Below are 20,692 nucleotides of genomic sequence, written 5' to 3'. Positions count from 1 at the left end.
GGGATGGTCACAAAGACAGGACTTGGATGCAGGGAAACAAACAGAAATTCATATCTGTCTTTTTGGGCCTCATTAAATAGCACCTCACTGAGCTTTCATTTAGAATCCATTTCTCCTTCCCAGAACCCCCTGCAAATGTTTATTTCTGCATTTCAGTCTTTACCAAACTCAGGCTCACTTTTTAATTACTTGTCCATGTGTCCGCTCTCTGCTGGACTGAGTACATCAACAGCAGTAACAAAATATTTGCTCCACTGTTTTCTTGGGATTCTTTCTAGCCCATGCTTATAATTATCTAAGTGTTCAGAGTCAGTGTCAGCATTTGCTTAATTCAATTAAGTAATATCATACTTAATCTTTGAAATGTTAAAGTGATTAATATTAACAACTGAGATTTAATATCACACCCAGTTATATGTAGAACTGGAGATAGAATTAGTTCTATCCAACCAATTGTTAGATTTGTTGGAATTGTTCATTCCAACCATGTACCATTGACTAAGTGCTTAGATAACTAGTAAGAATATGGGAACAGTGTAGTTTCAAATTTGGGTGTGGACTCTTGACCCAGACATCCTGGCTCTTTGCAACTTGCCTTGCAATCTCAGCTTTGCAACTTGGCTAGCTACATGTACAAGGCAGACTAAGACTGTGCCTATTTTTCAGAACAGCCAGTTGTTAGTCCCCTGTGGCCATCTGTACATGCTGAGTTGGCTCAGGAAGATGCTCATCTTCAGAAGATCCAGTGTCAGCCTGAGTGTTCAATTTGGCTTTAAATTAATTTTTTTATATTTATTGTTTGGGACCTCCAGATAATAATGCCAGATTCTTCCTATGTCAGTTAAATATTGGCCCGCTCTCCCTTCTCTTCATATCAACTTGAAGAAGGATTTGATTTATCAAGTGGGAACACCCCAATTACAGAATGAGATTCCAGATTTCTCAGTTTGAAACGTTAGCAGGAAAGAGAATCAATCATTAGCAAATTGCAGGTATTACTTTACAATTTCTTTCCCATGAAAATAGGATTCTTTTTGAGGAGGGCTTGTTATGGCAAGTAGATTAGCAGAAATGAGTCTGTAAATTCACCAAATGCTATTCTTATCCACAGGTAAGACAACTGCTACACCATGGCATGTCCAAAGCACTACAGAGTAATGGACTGCGGATCAGGAAATACCCTCCAACCTCACTGGTTTTCAACTTGTTCCAAACCTCCCCATACTCAGTTCCCTTCTATTTCTGACACTCTTAGCTTCACAACTTGAAGCTAAGATCTTTTTCCATTGTCAGTTTGACCTCATAATCTGGTCTTGCACTGTTTATATTATTAATAATATGTACCCAAAACCCATGTATGCTGACCCAGGTAACTGCCCCCACCTTTGCATTTTGCAAACACAAATACAAGATAGCAAGAGGTTATCTTGTATAGCACTAGATGAAACCCTAAGCAATGTCTCTGCCATAGAAGATCCAGTTTTCAAATATAAGTTCTCTGAAAGCTCAAAGCTTGCTATAGCAAGAAACTTGTGTGCAAGACCACCATCAAAACAATCTTCTTCATAAGGAGCAAACTACTGACCAAAAGTTTTTTTTGTTGTTTGTTTGTTTTTTTGAGACAGAATCTCACCCTGTTGCCCAGGCTGGAGTGCAATGGCATAATCTTGGCTCACTGCAACCTCCACCTCCCGGGTTCAAGTGATTCTCCTGCCTCAGCCTCCCGACTAGCTGGAATTACAGGCACCTGCCACCACGCCCAGCTAATTTTTGTATTTTTAGTAAAGATGGGGTTTCACCATGTTGGCCAGGCTGGTCTCGAACTTCTGATCTCAGATGATCTGCCTGCCTGGGCCTCCCAAAGTGCTGGGATTATAGGCATGAGCCACCACACCCGGCTGACCAAAAGTTTTGTCACTTCAATTTCTTAGGATAACCAGAAAAGAGCTGCTTTGTAGCTCCAAGGAACAGGAACCTGAGGACTACCAAGGGCCAACTTGAGTATTGTGACTTCCTCTTCCACTGGGCTTAGCCCTCAGACATACTACTTTTGACTCCATATGCACAGAGTAGAGTAGGTACTTGATAAATATTTGTTGCTGAAAGAAGGAATTAGAACTTGATCTTATTTGTCCTTTGAGTTTCTAGTGACTGTGCCATCTCCCAAATCAATATTAATACCAACATGATGAAATCTAAAAATCATTTCAGATATTCATCTTCTTTATTATTTCAGTTCCCATAGATGATAGCAACTAAAGGTCCAGGGGAATGCAAAAATAAATAGGCAGTTCTTTTGTGAAAAAACAAATTTTCAAATGAAAAAGTCCTCTTTCCAGTAATCCCACCAGTTCCTTAATTCTAGAATGAAAAGAAAATTGGAAATACTTTATTGTACTGGCAGATAGAGACTGAGACTAGAATTATATTTTCAGACAGGAGAAATGAGGTGAATAGTCCTGTTCTTACAGATTAACCATTGCTTTCACTGATCCATCACTGACTGCTGCAAATGGTTAAGTTCTATTACCATCTCACATAACATGTTCAAAAAGTAAAAAGAAAAAAGAAAGCTTTTTCAAAAGGTGAATTCTAAGGGACTCTGTAATGGCCCTGTTATTTGGAGTTCTTTCACTTATATACAAACCTGAAATGGCACCAAATATCTACTTTGCCTTGTTCTCTACCAACTCTTTAAAAGTAGGAATCTATATTTCTTGGCAAAGTTCAAAATTAAACATCAAAGATTCTTAGCCATAGGTCTAGACCCTCTCTCTAGCCATGCATGCGCACATCTCAAAGGTAGATGAAATTTATAAATGCATCTCTGGAGCCTCTAGGAGCATCATTGCATGCAGGAAGGTTTCTGCTCCTGATGTGAAAGATGGAATTGATCCCCATATCTGACCTGTATGTGGCATAATCAAATGAGAAGCAGGCAACTCCTCCCCTTTCTTTCACTCTTTTTTTTCCCTCTCTCATGTTTTCTCTGTTTTTCTTTTTCCTTGCTCTTTTACATGAATGTAATTATCAATAGTCACTTGCTGATATTCATCCCCCATAGTACCTGGTGGCAATTGGGAAAAAACTTATATTTAGCAAGACAATTTCTGGGATGTGTCAAAAGATACATGTTACTTTTGCTTCTCTTCACCTTCTGAGCTCCAGTCTACCACCCAACCATAAATATTATTCAAATATTGAAGCTTTATCTGTCTTTTAACTGAAGAACTACTTCGTTGTATGAAGAGTTAAATGTCTATTATGTAATTTTATGTTTTATTCAAACAGTTGATATAATAAAGATATTCGCATGCATTTTAAAAGTATACATCAATTTATTATAAGTGATATAAAATACAATGAAAAGAATTAATTTTTAAAAACTGTCAGTGAAACATCTGATATGCATCTGGCTATGAATGGTAGATTCAAAGGTGATAAAACTGCCACTTGAAATGCATCACAGTACCAGCAGGCACGTGGCAATCTTACCTCCTTACTTCTTTGATTACAAAGATACGGTATTCACTATATCCCTCTGTGGTTATCCTTTTGTTAAAATTTGTTCTGGTTTTCATAGTTCCTTTTGTACTTCAACAATCACATTTTGGCAACTTACTCTGGTAATTAAAAGTTGGATTCAAGGAAAACTATGAACTCCCACATTTGTTCATTCTCCTTTCCATCCCTGAATTCTGTCTTTTGGAATGTAGACCTTGTGTGACCCACACAGCCAAATTTAAGAAATGTACCCACTTCAGATTTCCCCACCTATCCAACCTAATCTGATGTCTCATCCTGACAGACTGCAGCTGCCAAGAAGTAAGATTCCTGTGCTGCTCTCAGGAAAATTTGTCCCACTTGTTTTCTAATTCAGTAAAGATACTGGTTTAAATGTGAAGCCACGCAAGAGAAAGATGAAGCCAAAGCTGGTCCCCCTGAGGAATTGTTTTGAAATAAGGCATTAGGATCCTCCATTCAATTCATATTTAATAGACCACCATCTCTTCTGCCTTCATCAGGAAAAAAAACAAAAACAAAAACAAAATAGTATCTGCCTATAATCATAGTATTTAATTACATGCACTTTTGTTTGAGTTTACTTCCTTGCTTTCTGAAAAAAAGATAGGTATTTAGACACTAGTTCATGATGATAAAATTAAAATTTAGTTTTACAAACAAAAATTGAAACTGTCATTTGTAGGAAAAGAATTCAAATTTAAAATTGTTAATTTTCACTATTCTTAGATAGCAAGAGAAGTAAGAATTTCTTTACTGTGATTTATATCACAACAGATTTTTTTTCCTTGACAAAGGACCTTTTAAAAATCCCAGCAAAGGACCACAAAATAATCAAAGACTGCACATTGTAAATAAAACCCTTCAGCTGTTATTGAAACATAAGTATAATTACACACAAGGAAAAGGTATTATCAGCAGAGAAAAGATGTCTTAAGAATTCTTTGTCTTTTTCCAAACTGATGGACATGAGTGAGCTCTAATATCATTATGTTTAGAAATGGCTTCATCCAGATCCAACTGTACACCATTAATATTCACTTCCATGCAGCCATTATAAAAGGCATTCACTGGTGTGGCACTGAATGGAACATCTGTAAAAGTAAAATATTAGAATATTAGTCCAAGACTTTTAGCATCTTGTTGGTTTACAGTGAGAGAAGTCATTCAGACTTCCTGTTTCCAACCAAATTCTAATCCTAAAGGAAAAGTTAATAATGAAATTCTATTCCATAAATACACATTAAGTGACTCCGATATACATGTTATTGTACTTCATTGAATTCAGCATGTCATGAGTTCCTCGGATTTCATAAACACAATTAGTTCCATTTAAACTTAAACACATTTGAGGGAGAGTAGAAACAAGCATATTCTTGTGATATTCTATTTTTATTATACAAATAACATACTATTTTCTCTTTAAACTTAAGCAGCAGTTTAAGCATTGTTAAATCATTTTCTTAACTCCAAATTATAGCTACTTGGAAATATCTTTTAAATGTCATGATCAATATATCTCTTTTATTATTGTTGGAATAAAAGCAGATTTCTGTATTTTTCCAAAGAAACAATTTTTTGTTGAGCATACAATAGGTCATGATACAGGATTCACTTTCATGCACTATTTAGAGTTCCTAAAAATAACAATTTTCCTTCCTCTTTTTTGGCCTCTCCTCTCCATTAATCTTAACTCACAATGGATATTCTTTAGCCCTTATTCTTCATCTTCAGTACCTTATGCCAAAAAAAAACCTTTAAATTTTCAACTTCTAACTTGCCAACACAGTGAATAAAGCTCCTACTTTACTATGACTGTGAGCTCATAGCATTTGTTAAGAATCTCTTTCAAGTTGGGCTAAACATCATAGATTATGCCACGTCTCGTTTTTTGAGAAAAGAAATTACTCAAATTCATTCGTTTTTTGAGGAAAGAAATTACTCAAAATCAACCATTTCTCTTGGGTTTTAGTACTTCACATGGAATTGTACATGCCTACTTTGCATGCAATTAATAATTTACCCATCTCACAGTTTATACTCTTAATGTCTCAATATTTAGCTCCTCTCAAATTTCCCCACTCTTTCTCTCAAGACATTTTGCCTGAGGTTAGTCCTCAGTGCTGTTGCCAAAATCCCAAACCACTGACATTTTGATAATTCTACTTCTTTTAAACTCTTTGTTGGTTTGGTTTCCTAAAATTGCATTCAACTAACTTGTGGATAAGGTAGTAGGTAGATTTCAATATAGAATTTATTCATTCAAACTATAGTTTTACTCCCTAATAATTAGGCATGCTCGCTACTTAGCTCTATTGATCTATCTATCTATCTATCTATCTATCTATCTATCTATCTATCTACCATCTATCTATCTGTCTGTCTTTCTATAGCTTTTAAACCCTATTTACTTCTATTTCCCAAAACCCCAGATACAATTTCCATATATGGGAAATCAAGACCATGAGCAGTTTAAGCGGTATATTGAAGGTTATCAGACGTCCAGACATCAAACTCAGAATTCTCCCCATGAGAATAAATTGCAAATGTCATCTGAAAATGCTTCTAAATAACTTTCTGCCTCTTTTTTTCCATTTAAAGTGAAATATTGGTGCCAATTTCATATTTTCCAATATTCAGTTAAAGATAAATCTGCTTTTCCTCCAGTTTTCCCCATCTTGGTAAATGGAATCTCCATCCACACAACTGCTCATGCCAGATACCTAAAAGTCATCCTTATACCTGTCTTTCAGTCATTAAATCCTATTAATTTTGTTTCTAACACATATCTCCGATCTATTCACTGTCCATCATCTTCATTGTTATCACCCTGGTCCTGCAGCTTCCTCAGTGTCCTCATCTGTAAAGTGGGGATAATAATGGCATTTACGTCACTGGACTATGTTGAAAATTAAACAAGTGGATATATTTGAAGCACTTTAAACAGTGCCCAGACTGTTTGTTTTGCAACAGTTGATGGTAGTTTAGATACTACAACTATTGTCACTGCTTCTTCATCTGGACTACTGAATAGCCTCTCAGATCATCTCAATTAAACCCACTTTTGTCTCCCAGCTATCCATCTCCATCCAGGATGCAGAGTGAATTTTTAAAATTGTAATATTGCTATACTACTTCCTTGTCTAAAACTTTTAATAGTTTCGTGTCTCTCATTATGAGACTTACGATCCTGAACTAGGTCTACAAACAATCCATCCAACTGCCCAGTTCACAGCCTCACTCTACACTACTGTCTCCCTTGCTCAGTATGCTTTAACCATACTGATATCCTACAGATTCCTCCAGCGTGTCATCCCCTTCCACTTTGCCCACACATGGAACATTTTACTTGCATAATAACTCCAATCCCCACTCCCAGACCTGGTTAAATTTATTTAGCCTGTTCAGTATCAGATTTATAGTTTAGTCTATTATTCAGACCAGTTGTTTCTGGCCCCCAAGACCAGGCGAGAAGTCGTATTTTCAGGTTCTAAAAGTAACCCATACTTTTCCCTCATAAAAGTGACCCCAATTTTAATTATTTTGATATTTTCCTAATGAGTTGTTTAATGTCTACCTCTGCCACTAGATTCTTTATGTTGCGAGCACCTGGGACATAAGGTCTTTTTTTTTTTTTTGAGACAGAGTTTCCCTCTGTCGCCCAGGCTGGAGTGCAGTGGCGCAATCTCGGCTCACTGCAAGCTCCGCCTCCCGGGTTCACACCATTCTCCTGCCTCAGCCTCCCGAGTAGCTGGGACTACAGGCACCCGCCACCACGCCCGGCTAATTTTTTTGTATTTTTAGTAGAGAGGGGGTTTCACCGTGTTAGCCAGGACAGTCTGGATCTGCCGACCTTGTGATCCGCCCACCTTGGCCTCCCAAAGTGCTGGGATTACAAGCATGAGCCACTGTGCCCGGCCCCATTTATTCAACTTTTATTGAGGCCTTATGTCCCGGCTGGGCGCAGTGGCTCACGCCTGTAATCCCAGCACTTTGGGAGGCCGAGGAGGGCGGATCGCAAGGTCAGGAGATCGAGACCGTCCTGGCTAACATGGTGAAACCCCCTCTCTGCTAAAAATACAAAAAAATTAGCCGGGCGTGGTGGCGGGCGCCTGTAGTCCCAGCTACTCGGGAGGTTGAGGCAGGAGAATGGCGTGAACCCGGGAGGCGGAGCTTGCAGTGAGCCGAGATCGCGCCACTGCACTCTAGCCTGGGCGACAGAGCCAGACTCCATCTCAAAAAAAAAAAAAAAAAGCTGGATAAATGATAAGATGAACTGAATAATAGATGAATAAATATCGGGTAAATAAGAACAAATATTGAACTTATAAGACTATTGTGATGATGAAATAAAATAACATATCCTTTCTGGCTGGGATAGCCAAATGAAGCAAAACTTGAGCAGCCTTAGTTCAACACTTTTAAACTAAACAAAACAAGACAAAAATATGCCAATAAAATGTCGGTACTAGCCCCTAGAAAAAGAATAATGAATACTGGATTTTGTGTTCCCTTCTGATGCTTTTTTACTATAATTATATATTTAAAATATTATCTGTTTGATTAAAATATACTTTTTAAAACTGAAGAAAAAGTAAGCAGATACCTGGAAGGCCACCCAGGTATGTGGCCACTTTTGCTTTCATTGCTTTGTCCAAGACGGCAAGTTGTCTTTGAAGGTCTTCATGGGAGATGGTTTCTATTTTAAGTGGTGTCGACAACTCCAGATTGTTTCTGTTGACTCTAAATTCCAGATGAGATTGTTGATCGGAACATAGACTTAGGGCCTGTATCCGATATATTACTGTATTTTCAACAGATAACAGAATATCCTGAAAAGCAGAGCAAAGATTCAATATAAGCAAGGAGTAAGAGTAATGCTGCTTAAGAGTGACTTTTGAGTTTCTGAAAGTCAAAAACTAAATTTCAATAAGGAAAGAAAATGTATGATAGAGCCTCTAAATTTAAGGGAAAAATTACTAATTATTATAAGACTAATTTATAACAATTATGACTAAAATTTAAAATACACATTACTTTTACAAACTCAAAGTTTAGCTAAAATATAAATGTATACTGGTTTCTGAAAATTCAGTAAAACAACCGGAACCTATAGGACTGTCTTATATCTTTCTGTTTATGAGCCTTCCTAATTTCCAAGTTTACATATGAAAAGGGAAGGAGTTGAATCACTCTTTGTTGAGAAAAGACTTGGGAAATTTAAAATCCTTTAGTAAGCATATGCCAGCAAGACTAACAGGTTTCTTTGTGCCACACAAGCAATCCTATAGACTTGGGATAAAATAAGTGAAGAGGCCCTGAGAAAGAAAAACCAGGGATTGCCACCAGTACGTTATAGAACATTTACCAGAAGATTCTACAGAAAGAAAATGTGTTCATTCTGCTGAACCTTTCAAACTGCCGTTATGCCTAAATTACTCAATGTGTTGAGTGTGATCTCTTCATATAGCTTATATGGCATAGAGGAAAGTGATAAAAACATAATCAGAAATGTTTATTTAGGAATCCAAGATACCTATTTTAAGTGAAAAGACTAACTTTGCAAATATAGGTTACTTGAGGAAATCTGTTATTGTGTTGTACACGTCCGTATCCTTAAACTCATTAAAAGAGACTGTCAATAAAGAAAATGCTCCAAAATGATCAATGGTATCTGGAATAATGTTATAAAATACTGCATAGACCTTGAGAAGGAAATCTGACATGCAAAGAAAGAACCATGGAGGCAAACACTCAAAGGATAAAATAAATATCAAAGACATGGCATGCGTTAACCTCCTCCACTGCCTGAATGTAGTGTTTAAGATAGGAATTCCATTTTGTTTAAAAAGAAAAACTAGCAAACAAAAAACCCCTGAAATCCAAATGTAGAAAGCTCCTTAAAGACAGGAGATTAAAACAAAAACAAAAACAGAAAAAACTCATCAGGATATTTTTAGGTTACTTATGGTTAACCACCAGAAACTTGCGATCCTCCTCCCTGAATGATACTTTAAGTTGCAAACAGCATAACTTGTTTTACTACAATAGACATTATTCAACCATAGGTCTCTTCTAAAATCTAGTGAAAGCATCCAAGTCAGCCTTGGCATAAACATCAGCTTCTTGCTGTAACTTGTTGGAATGCACTGTGGATGAGACATAGACAGAACGACTATGCTCTAATAGAAGTCTGAATAATACAGATTTTCTGATAACCCTCATATTTCCTTTCATCTAAGGCTTTTTCATGTTCTTCCTCCTAATTTCAAATAAGAGTTGCCAGTAAGAAACCAAGTGGACCAGTTTTAACTTTCTCTCTTTTTTTCCTAACTTACTCTTGGGAGAAAAGATTAAGAGTGTAAGAAAGAACAAAACATTATAATTAAGCACTGAATATCTGACAGTGCACTGTAATTAGACTCACTTCTATGTTGACAGTACAGACTAATTCCCACGACGCTTAAAGGATTCTTAATAAGGGTGGATCTCTATGTACTCGGATGGCTCCAAGCAGCCTGTGTGAGAGTCTGCCTAATCTTAGGTATAGATGCAGTAGGATTTTCATTCCTCCCTCCCCTTACTTCTTCATTCAGACCTTGGAAACAAGCCAGAAAAAAAGTAACAATAATAGACATTTTTTGAGTCCTTAATGATGTGCTGGAGATTGTGCCAAACACTTTACATAAGTTACTTTATTTAATCTTCAAAATAGTCCTTTGAGGTAAATACTGCTATGTATACATTTTAAAAAATGAAAAGAAAAACAAGGCTCATATAGGTTTAGAGTTAAGTTACCTGTGATTTTTCAGAGGTGGAGTCCACCAAGGACACAGCAAAGGGCACTGTGCTGTTACCAGAAACCAAGGCAAGCATAACACCAGTGCCCATGGATGGACGAATATTCAAGGTCACATTTATATGCCAACCCTCAGCACTGGATACATTATCTATTTAAAATAATGAAACAGAAGCATGATCAATGCACTCCTAAAGTGCACCAGAAGGAATTATTATTAACACAGTCCAGGTAATACTCAAAACTATCTTGTGTAATACTATTTTCATTCCCTTTCTCAATGATCTATATAACCTAGGCAAAACAAAACAAACTTTTTTTTAATGCAGGCAAGAAACATGCAAATGGAGTACCATCTTCCCGTTCTTCCTAGAAGAGAATTCTGGATTGTCGTGTGAAGGATTATCATGGATTTTCCCGGTTTGCTCTTTAACAGCGCTTCCTTCTCCCTTGCACATTCACCAATACTCAAATTGCAGAGTGGTCATATTTCCAAGTACACGTTTGAAAGTTCAACAAATTTACTGTAATAATTTAGGGAAAATCTGGGTACAGTTGCCATCATCACTCCAAAGGATAAATATGATTTATATACATAGGAGAGTTGGATAGTTCGATACTAGAGAAATACGCTGACTTCAGCAGTTCGTTTTGAAATCAGAATGGGAACCCTTGTTTTGTGAATCTCTTGTCATAATCCTTCACATTCTCTTTCTTAATTACTAGGTTAATTGTCTATCCCACTAACGTGCAAGCTCTAGGAGGTGTATGTCTCCATCATTGCTTTGTTTTCCCCAGCACTCCCTCAATAGATATTTGTTGAATTAATGTTTCCAGAATAGCTGGATTACTAAAAATATTAGTTCATAATCTGAATGAAGTCTTCCTCATTTAATATGATGTAACGTACAGCAAAACCCAAATAGCACATGGAGCCCTTGAAAGGGTAAATGTGAATAAGGAAAATCATTTTCCTTTGACAAGATGTTCTTCCACTTAGCCACATATAATGTTACTAAGTTTTTCATTATAATCCTGTAACCCCCATCCAGAAGAAAAAAATATATAGACCGGGTACGGTGGCACATGCCTGTAATCCTAGCACTTTGGAATTGCCTGAGCTCAGGAGTTCGAGACCAGCCTGAGCAACATGGTGAAATGTCTCTACTGAAAAAAAAATACAAAAAATTAGCCGAGCATGGTGGTGTATACCTGTAGTCCCAGCTACTACTCAGGAGGCTTGATTCAGGAGAATCGCTTGAACTCAGGAGGCAGAGGTTGCAGTGAGCTGAGATCACACCACTGCACTCCAGCCTGGGAAAAAGAGTGGACTCTGTCTCCAAAAAAAAAAAGAATGTTTATATGTAATCATTGTGAAATAAGTAATTTTTAATTGATATATCATAATTGTACATATTTTGGGGTACATATGTCATTTGATAAATGCATACAATGTGTAATGCTCAAATCAGGGTAATTGGAATTTCTATCACCTAAACATTTATCTTGAAATAAGTAAATTTAACACAGAACATTAAACTCAAACTAAAATGAACACGCAAATATATAGAAGTTAAAAGTAACATAAAATATTAATTACAAAGTAGATCACTTACAAATTATCCATGAAATGATTAATTATTACAGTAATTTTTTTAGATACAATATAACTCTTATTTTCATTACCTTTTCGGGATTTTTTTCCTTTGGCCAAATCATCATGGATTTAGTTTTATCCTAATTTAATCCTCACCCCATTTATAACTTTAAAAAAATCTTTCATAGGCAGAACAGAACTAGGCATTGTATTTTATTTGTGTTAGAAAAAGGGAAATCATTTTTGTAAAATTTGTCCTTAAAAATGTAGTGAAAAAGGCTGGGCACAGTGGCTCATGCTTGTAACACCAGCACTGGGAGGCTGAGGCAGGAGGATCACTTGAGTTGAGGAATTTGAAAACTGACTTGGGCAACATAGGAAGACCCTGTCTCTGCAAAACATAAAAATTAGCAAGGCATGGTGGCATGTGGCTGTAGTCCTAGCTACTTGGGAGGCTGAGGCGGGAGGATTGCTTGAGCCCAGAAGGTCTAGGTTACAGTGAGCCATGATTGCACCACTGCACTGCAGCCTGGATGACAGAGAGAGACCCTATCTCAAAAACAAACAAACAAATGTAGTAAATACAGACTACGAAAGATGGGAGGTTGGGAGGAGGGTAGGGGTTGAAAAATTACCAATTGGGTATCATGTTCACTATTTGGGTGATGTGTACACCAAAAGCCCAGATTTCACCACTATACAATATATCACAATATATGCATGTAAGAAATCTGCACTTGTACCTCCTAATTACATAAAAATTTAAAAATTTATTTTAATGTAGTAAGCACTTCTTTTTTTGTGAGACATGCTGTCACTCTGTCATCCAGGCTGGAGTGCAGTGGTAAGATCCCGGCTCTCTGCTGTGTCAACCTATTGGGCTCAAGCCGTCCTCATACCTCAGCCTCCTGAGTAGCTGGGACTACAGGCACATGCCATCAGTCTTGGCTAATTTTTGTATTTTTTGTGAAGATAGGGTTTCACCATGTTGCCAAGGCTGGTCTTGAACTCTTGGGCTCTAGCTCTTTGGGATCTGCCCGCCTCAGCCTCCTAAAGTGCTGGGATTATAGGTGTGAGCCACCTTACCTCGCCCTTTTTAGGTTACAAATAAACACAATTAAAATGTAATTTTTTTCTTAAAGCAGAGATACCACATTAATACTAACAATTTATAATGCAAAGTGTTAGTAGCTCAAATAATGAACTACTAAAAAAGAAAAAGACAAAGAATTCAATAAAATAATTAGAATATATAAATAGCTAATAAACATATGGGAGGATATTCAAGTTCAGTAGAAATTAGGGAAATAATATTAATATTCAAACCTACAAAATTTAATTTTTGAACTATCAGATTGGAAAAAAACTAAAGCACACACTTTCTCATTCTGTTGGTAGAAATATTAATTGATAAAAGATTTTTGGAAAAGAATGTAATTGAACCTTTAATAATTATATATTTGCATAACCTTTGATGGAGATAACCTAATTCTAAAATTTTCTTCCGTAGAATTAATCACATAAAAGTAGAAGGATGTATGATTTAGGATGTTCACAGAAGTATTACTTCTAAGGTTAAAACCCTAGGGTCAGTGTGGCAAGACTACCTGCTCCACTTAGGCTGTAGAAAAGTGGAAAGGGCACCACCCCCACCCTTACAACAACAAAAGCCAAATTATCTGCATAATCATGACTTTTCTGGAAACTATCAAAGAGCTGAGGTTGCAGAGCAACAAACTAACCAGAAACCTAAAGAAAGACAGGTGTTTCCAAGGAAAGCCAGAATGAGAACACTTTCTAACCCAGGGCAGACAGGAAATGCCATGCAATTTGGTAAAAATAATTTAGGTAAAGATTTAAACAAATTGCTGAACTCCATGTGGGGGCTGATGTAAGAGTTTAGAAGCCCTAGAAACTACAGACACAAAGACAATTCATGCTCATTCACAGGCTCTTCTCCACAGACCTTACCATGCTCTCAAGAGAAAACAGAGTGCAGGGAAGGAGACCCGAGAAAGCCTCTCTCTTAATATGGTCCTGAAAACAGCACCAGCTACAGGGAAGCCACAGAGCCCCACCTAGATCCTTCTCGGTCTCCTCTACACAACACAAGTTTTCAAGCCAGGAGAAAGGCAGCAAACCTTGTCATTAGGACACATATGAATACTCATTGCAACTACAGATTAGGAAGAACAAACAAAAAAAGCTATCTATCATGGAGAAGGAGCAAGAAAACATATTGAGTCCTGATCACTAGACATCTCCCCTACTGATGAGAGTCAGGGAAGAGGAACAGTGAAAATTCCACACTCCTGAGACCCAGGGATACAACAGCTGCCTAAGACTGAATTTGTACGAGAACAACATAGAACACTTCCCCAACCTCCGCATCTTCTCTGCCATGTTAGCAAATGTCAGGTAACAAGAGCACTCTGCTAGGGGTGGGCAAGACACTTGAGAGACACAAGTAGGAGAGACATTTTCTTGAGGCATATTATGGAGGGAATACATAAAACTGAGCTGCTATGATGAAAAACTCTCTAGGCCAGGCACGGTGGCTCAAGCCTGTAATCCCAGCACTTAGAGAGGCTGAGGCAGGCAGATCACCTGAGGTCAGGAGTTTGAAACCAGTCTGGCCAACATGGCAAAACCCCGTCAAAAATACAAGAATTAGCAGGGCATGGTGGCGCACCCTTGTAATTCCAGCTACTCAGGAGGCTGAGGCATGAGAATTACTTGAACCTGCGAGGTGGAGGTTGCAGTGAGCCGAGATTGTGGCACTGCACTCCAGCCCGGGTGACAGAGTGAGACTTGGTCTCAAAAAAAGAGAAAAAAAGAAAAAAAAAGAAAAGAAAAAGAAAAACTAGCTACCAAACTATTCCCTTATTCTAAGCAGAAGGTAGTATTTTAAAAATCTGAGGCTGGGTGCGGTGGCTCACACCTGTAATCCCAGCACTTTGGAAGGCCAAGGGGGTGGATCATGAGATCAGGAGTTCAAAACCAGCCTGGCCAAAAACACAAAAATACAAAAATTAGCTGGGCATGGTGGCGGGCGCCTGTAGTTCCAGCTACTCGGGAGGCTGAGGCAGAAGAATCACTTGAATCCAGGAGGCAGAGGTTGCAGTGAGCCAAGACTGCACCACTGCACTCCATCCTGGGTGACAAAGCGAGACTCCATCTCAAAAACAAAACAAAACAAAATAAAAGATCTGAAACCTGTGGTGCATTAAGGGTAAACCCGGCACCAACAAAACTTAAAAAGCTCAACTTTTCACTAGATTGATTCAATCCCATTACTAAGAGCCTAGCAAAAGAAATGTGCTCATTTACAGACACAAATATTCTTTATCTCAGTCTCTACTGTTATATGTAAGATGCCCAAATCTAAACCAAAAATTACATGATACACAAAGATGCAAGAAAAACAACACTTGGTCAAGGGACAAAGCAAACAAAATGACCAGACTCAGATATGACACAGTTGGAACTATGAGACAGGGAATTTAAAATAATTATGATGAATACATTGAAAACTCAGTACATAAACTAGACAAGTGTGAACAGATAGGGAATTTCAACAGGGAGGTAGAAATTTTAAGAAAGCATCAAATAGAAATGCTAGAAATGAAGATGAATCTTTCTGATGCATTCATTGGTAGACTCCATGCAAGTGAGAAATCAGTGAACTTTAAAATAGGTCAATTGAATTTACCCAAAAGGAATCAGGATATGTGCTGATAAACCTGAAATAACAACACAAGCACATTCAAATGCCTTTATATTTTTCCCAATACACTGAAAAATTTTTGTAAAAGGTATATAATAGTATGAACAAGCATAAGACTAGAGTGGGCACACAGTAGATACTCAATAATGTTTCACAAATAAATTATTACTGTTTGTTAATGAATAAATTTACTCATTAATGAGAAAATAGAGATAAATGGAAAATCACTTACTATAATCTATGTGAAATTGAGCAATTCCAGAACCAGGATAGTAGGAGCCCTTCTCCACAGTAACCAGGCAGTGCTTATTTTGTTTTTCTTGAATAATTTCCTTTATTCCAGAAGCTCCTTGCTTCATCAAATTCCAGCTTCGTATACATCCATCTAGACGAGGGTTAATCTAACAAATTAAAATACAAGTCAAGGAGTGCATTTTAAACTTAAACAGTGGCTTGATTATGAGTATAGGTTTTCATTAAGAGAAAAAAAATAGTTTCTTTGATAATAGTTGAAAATATTTTGAATTTTATTTAAGTTTTTCTTTTCAAAGTATTCTTCAGATGGACAGTCTTTTTCAGTACAAGCAAGCTTATACTATCACAAGCCCTCAGTGGGATCTTAATGATTTTTAACACTTCAAGCCCCACCTGCCTCTCCTACATCATCCAGTGGTAACTTTTCTGCTTTCAAGTTCTATATTTGCTTCTAGCTGTGGCCGTGGGCTCTAAGTTGTCTTGTTTATCTTCTTTGTTTGTTTGATTGAGATGGAGTCTTGCTGGAGTGCAGTGGCAGGATCTTGGCTCACTGCAACCTCTGCCTCCCTGGTTCAAGCGATTCTCTTGCCTCAGCCTCCTGAGTAGCTGGAATTACAGGTGCCCACCACCAAGCCTGGCTAATTTTTGTACTTTTAGTAGAGATGGGGTTTTGCTACATTGGCCAGGCTGGTCTTGAACTCCTGACCTCAGGTGATCCACCCTCCTCGGCCTCCCAAATTGCTGGGATTACAGGTGTGAACCACCGCACCCGGCCTTGTTTTTCTTTGGTGGCATTTATAATACGGGTTTGTCTTGCCAATCAGACTCTAAGTCTCTTCAGACACAAAAGTGTTTGCATTCTTTAGCCTCCATCAAGTGTCCTGCCAGGCTCAAGACATGTAAAAACCATTTCATAAATGATTGATACTTTTTGAATAATTTATTTTACTTTTAAAGTGTATTAATTTCTCAGTTTCAAACAAAGGTATACTCATGTCAACATGGGTTAATTAATTCAAGCTTAATATCATATAATAGAAATCTTTTAAAAGTTAAAGTAACTACGAATTTCCAGGAATGAAAGACGGATATAAGATAGTAAATATTTAAATTAAATCAGCAAGTGTATCTGGCAGGCCTGTGACTTCAAATGAAATTTTTAAAACTCTTTGAAGAGTTAGTGGTTAGTCTCTTTCATCAAACCTATTCTATAGCTATTAAACAAATATTATATTTAGAAAAACATCTATTATATCTAATTTCAATTTGTGACAGGCTATAGTTGTACCCTCAGTAAAGAGGTATTTTTTTAACAATAAATTTCACCTTATGTGTTATTCTTTAGCTTTTGCATTTTGGTCCTAAAAATAGACTTGAGAAAGTCCTTTGACTGGCTTTTACAAAATAGTGTAATTTTGGACTTAAATATATGAATTCATATGTTTAATGACTGAGTATGGATTATCATGATGTTAACACTGAACATTACATTACTAATGTTAACATTAGTGTTAACATTCTCAAGTGTTAACTTGAGAATTTTAGAAATCCACTTCATGATTTATGCTGGGGATTTAAATGGGCACAAAACCACTACATCATTTTTTTATTTCATTAATATAATTTCAAAGGTTACTAATGTTATTTTTCCATGATCATTTCAAGTCATCACACTTAGTATGCTTAACAAAACAACTTCTATTGACTCTCAGAAACACACATTTTCAAATCTATTACAGACAAAAGGAACTCATCCATGATGAATAATACAAGCTTGGATCATTACCGGTTTAATGAGTTCACTTTCCACTTTCCGAGGGAATCCTGCAAAGTATACTTTGGTTTCCAGCAATCCATTTTCCGGCTTAAAAAGGGGTCCAGGTTTATTTATATCCATCACAGCTTCTTTAGCTATTTTAATGCTAATACTATGTTCTAATTCTTCCACAGACACCTACAATTAAAAAGAAAAATTACCAAATAACCAAGCATTACTACATGTCATTTGAAATACTGGGATCTAAAACTTATGTTATTATTCCAATAAAATACTTTTGTAAAGTAATCATTTTAATGTAACTATTAATTTGTTACAACTCATTTGGAATGTCAAATTATGATAAATGTGATAAAAAGGCATTTAGGGTGGCAGCACTTGATCAAAAATTAAAAGCATACCATATTTTAAAGTTAAAAAAAAATACTATTCTGTTAAGCTTAAACATCCAGTTACATATCTTTCAATTCCAGGCTGCTAGAAAATTAACAATTAAGTGAGCCATTCTATCTTAGGAAAAATTTAAGTGGTCTTATTTTGCAATTGTCTGATAATACACGTATGGAATCAATAGTGTAAATAAGTTCTTAATATAAAGTAAGAAAAATCAATATTTTCACTATTCTGTTAATTGCGCACAAACTATTTTTTCTTTAAAATTCAAAAGTTATTGAGGCGATAAGAAAAAAATACATAAAATTAAATTGGAGTTTCCCAATTTTGAGAGTTGTTTGGGTTTTTAGAAAAGGTTTCAAGTAAGGGTAAACAACAATAAAAATTCCTTCTACAAAGGCAATTTGAAGAACCACTGCTGCAATCACTTCAAGTAAAACTATAGCACTCAACGAGCAAACTCTTCACTCACTAACCAATAATATAAGCCAAATAATGTTAGGAAGGGAAAAACTATCCTCCAACGTAAAATAAATTTAGTAACACAAATTTAAAGTTGGTCAACACTCCTTCTTTAATATAGCCAATTAGCAGCATGTGAACAACTGTTCTCTCCTTTACAGACTTTCTTAACTTAGCCTACGACACCTGACCCTGCTTGCTTCTCTTTCTACACTCTAACCACTACTTCTCAGTCTCCTTTGCTGGATCTTCCCCTCCCCACAGCTCAGGCTCCAGACCTTTTTCCTGTAGCCATGCAAGTATTTTAAGTGAGACACCATGACTCCACTCCAGGGCATTTGGAAAATTTGGAGGTGAGGAACACTTTTATTTGTTACAACGAGTAGGGGCCATGCTGGCATTGCAAGATGATAGACAATCTGCATTATGTACATACGCTAGTCATGCAGAATTAATAATAATAAGTAATGCAGAACTAATAATAAAATATCAAGTATTCTTAAAATCTTTTGAACATCCCTGCTAGGTATTCATGTAGGGAATATTCATGCTTAGAATCATCTCAGTTTGTGCATACATAGACAAAATATTTGCTGCACTATTTTAGTATTCATTACATTTTTCAAGAATGTAACAATCTTGACAACTAAGGATAGATTGATATTTGTTTTGTTCATATCTTTACCAGGAACTTCTCACCACTTTGGAAAATTAATATTACCAGTGGCAACACCATGTATGCCCTTAATGGTATTTGAGTTGCTAATATAACACCCCAGCATTAGTCTTCATTTGTAGCTTTTACTTTATGCAAAGAAGCAAGCTTTGACAAGTGTTATAGTTATAGTTCACTACGTATATATTGAAATACATATTATTTTCTTATAAATTATTTTCCTTTTATTTATCCATATTAATATGATAATGAGAGCATTATATTGGTTTTGATTGGGTATATGTGAAGGTAGTTTATATTACTGATACATTTCATTATAGAATAGTAAAGGAGCATTATATATTTTCAGACATTGGATGAGATAGTGTTTGGAACCACTGGTCAACACAAACAGTTTCATGGCCTTAAAACCCCTCTTTATGCTGAGTATTCAAAACTTTGAATTGAAGGCTTAACTGCAAAAATATATCCAGAATCTGACCACTTCTTACCACTCTTACCATCAGCACACCAGTCAAACTGTCATCTTCTATCCGCTGGGTTATTCCAACAGTCTCCTAACTCCATATCCCCATATCCTGTTATACACTCATTCTCCACTTCTGGTTTCCACAAAGCCATCAGCTTCTGATTGGGATTATCTTTTAAAATGCAAACTAGATCATGTCCCTTCTCAAAACCATCCAGGGCCTTTCCATTTAGCATAAAATCCACATCCTCATCATGGCCTCCAAGGCCCTAGATGATCTTATTCTAGACCACGTTTCTAACCTCATTTTCTAACTACTCTCCCCTGCTGCTACACTACTCTTTGTGTTATTCCTCAAATACCAAACACATCCTATTCCAAGAAATTCTGTACTTGCTGTTCACATGGTGCAGAATCATTTTATATTCCCTCATGTATTTCTCATGCCATGTGCTCTCAAGTCTCAGCTCAGATCTAATATCATCAGAGATGCCTTTCCTGATTCTATATGCATACTAACCACCATCACTCTCTATGTCTTTGCCTGGCTTTTCTCTTTCCTTATAACATGAATAACTATCTGGCATATTTATTTTTTCATGCATTTGTTGTTTGCATCTCACCATTAGAATGCAAGCTCCGTAAGAGCACTGACTTTTTTTTATTTGCTGTTGTATCTTTACCACCTAGAATAATGATTAGCATGTAGAAGTGCCAATAAATATTTTGCTGAATGAATTACGATACATTTACAATTAAAATTCCTATTAATATTAGACTCATAATCAAAGATAAGATGTAATCATTTATAAATTCACCACGTTTGCCCAAGTGTGCTTTGTTCATACTTCTAATGTAATATATTTCATGTTACATTATATTATTTCCCAAAGAAGCATCAGCTATTTATCTGTGAGGTACTAAGCTCTAGAGCGAGGAAAATCTCTTGCTATTGTTGCCGGAAGTCAGGGACCCCAAATAGAGGGACTGGATGGAGCCACGGCAGAGGAACATA

The 20,692-nt window shown here is 36.6% G+C and overlaps 1 protein-coding gene across 4 annotated transcripts in view; it reads right to left on the bottom strand.

Annotated features, from left to right (window-relative positions):
- Window positions 1–3,318: 3,318 nt before the first annotated feature.
- PROS1 (protein S) overlaps window positions 3,319–20,692 on the bottom strand; it is a 105,493-nt gene continuing 88,119 nt past the window's right edge. For 3 of the 4 annotated variants that reach the window (XM_054551234.2, XM_054551235.2, XM_024245210.3), the window contains 5 exons: window positions 17,687–17,854; window positions 15,878–16,046; window positions 10,321–10,472; window positions 8,129–8,354; window positions 3,319–4,616 (listed from right to left, as the gene is read on the bottom strand). In XM_054551234.2, the coding sequence (XP_054407209.2) occupies window positions 4,456–4,616; window positions 8,129–8,354; window positions 10,321–10,472; window positions 15,878–16,046; window positions 17,687–17,854 (876 nt within the window). In that variant the 3' untranslated portion in view covers window positions 3,319–4,455. Of the gene's footprint in view, window positions 4,617–8,128; window positions 8,355–9,949; window positions 10,121–10,320; window positions 10,473–15,877; window positions 16,047–17,686; window positions 17,855–20,692 lie in introns of those variants that run through there. The other variant, XR_008523488.2, reaches the window with a different exon arrangement.

The sequence above is a fragment of the Pongo abelii genome, chromosome 2 (genome assembly GCF_028885655.2).
Source record: "Pongo abelii isolate AG06213 chromosome 2, NHGRI_mPonAbe1-v2.0_pri, whole genome shotgun sequence".
NCBI lineage: Eukaryota > Metazoa > Chordata > Mammalia > Primates > Hominidae > Pongo > Pongo abelii.
This window is presented reverse-complemented; position numbering and strand designations above follow the sequence as displayed.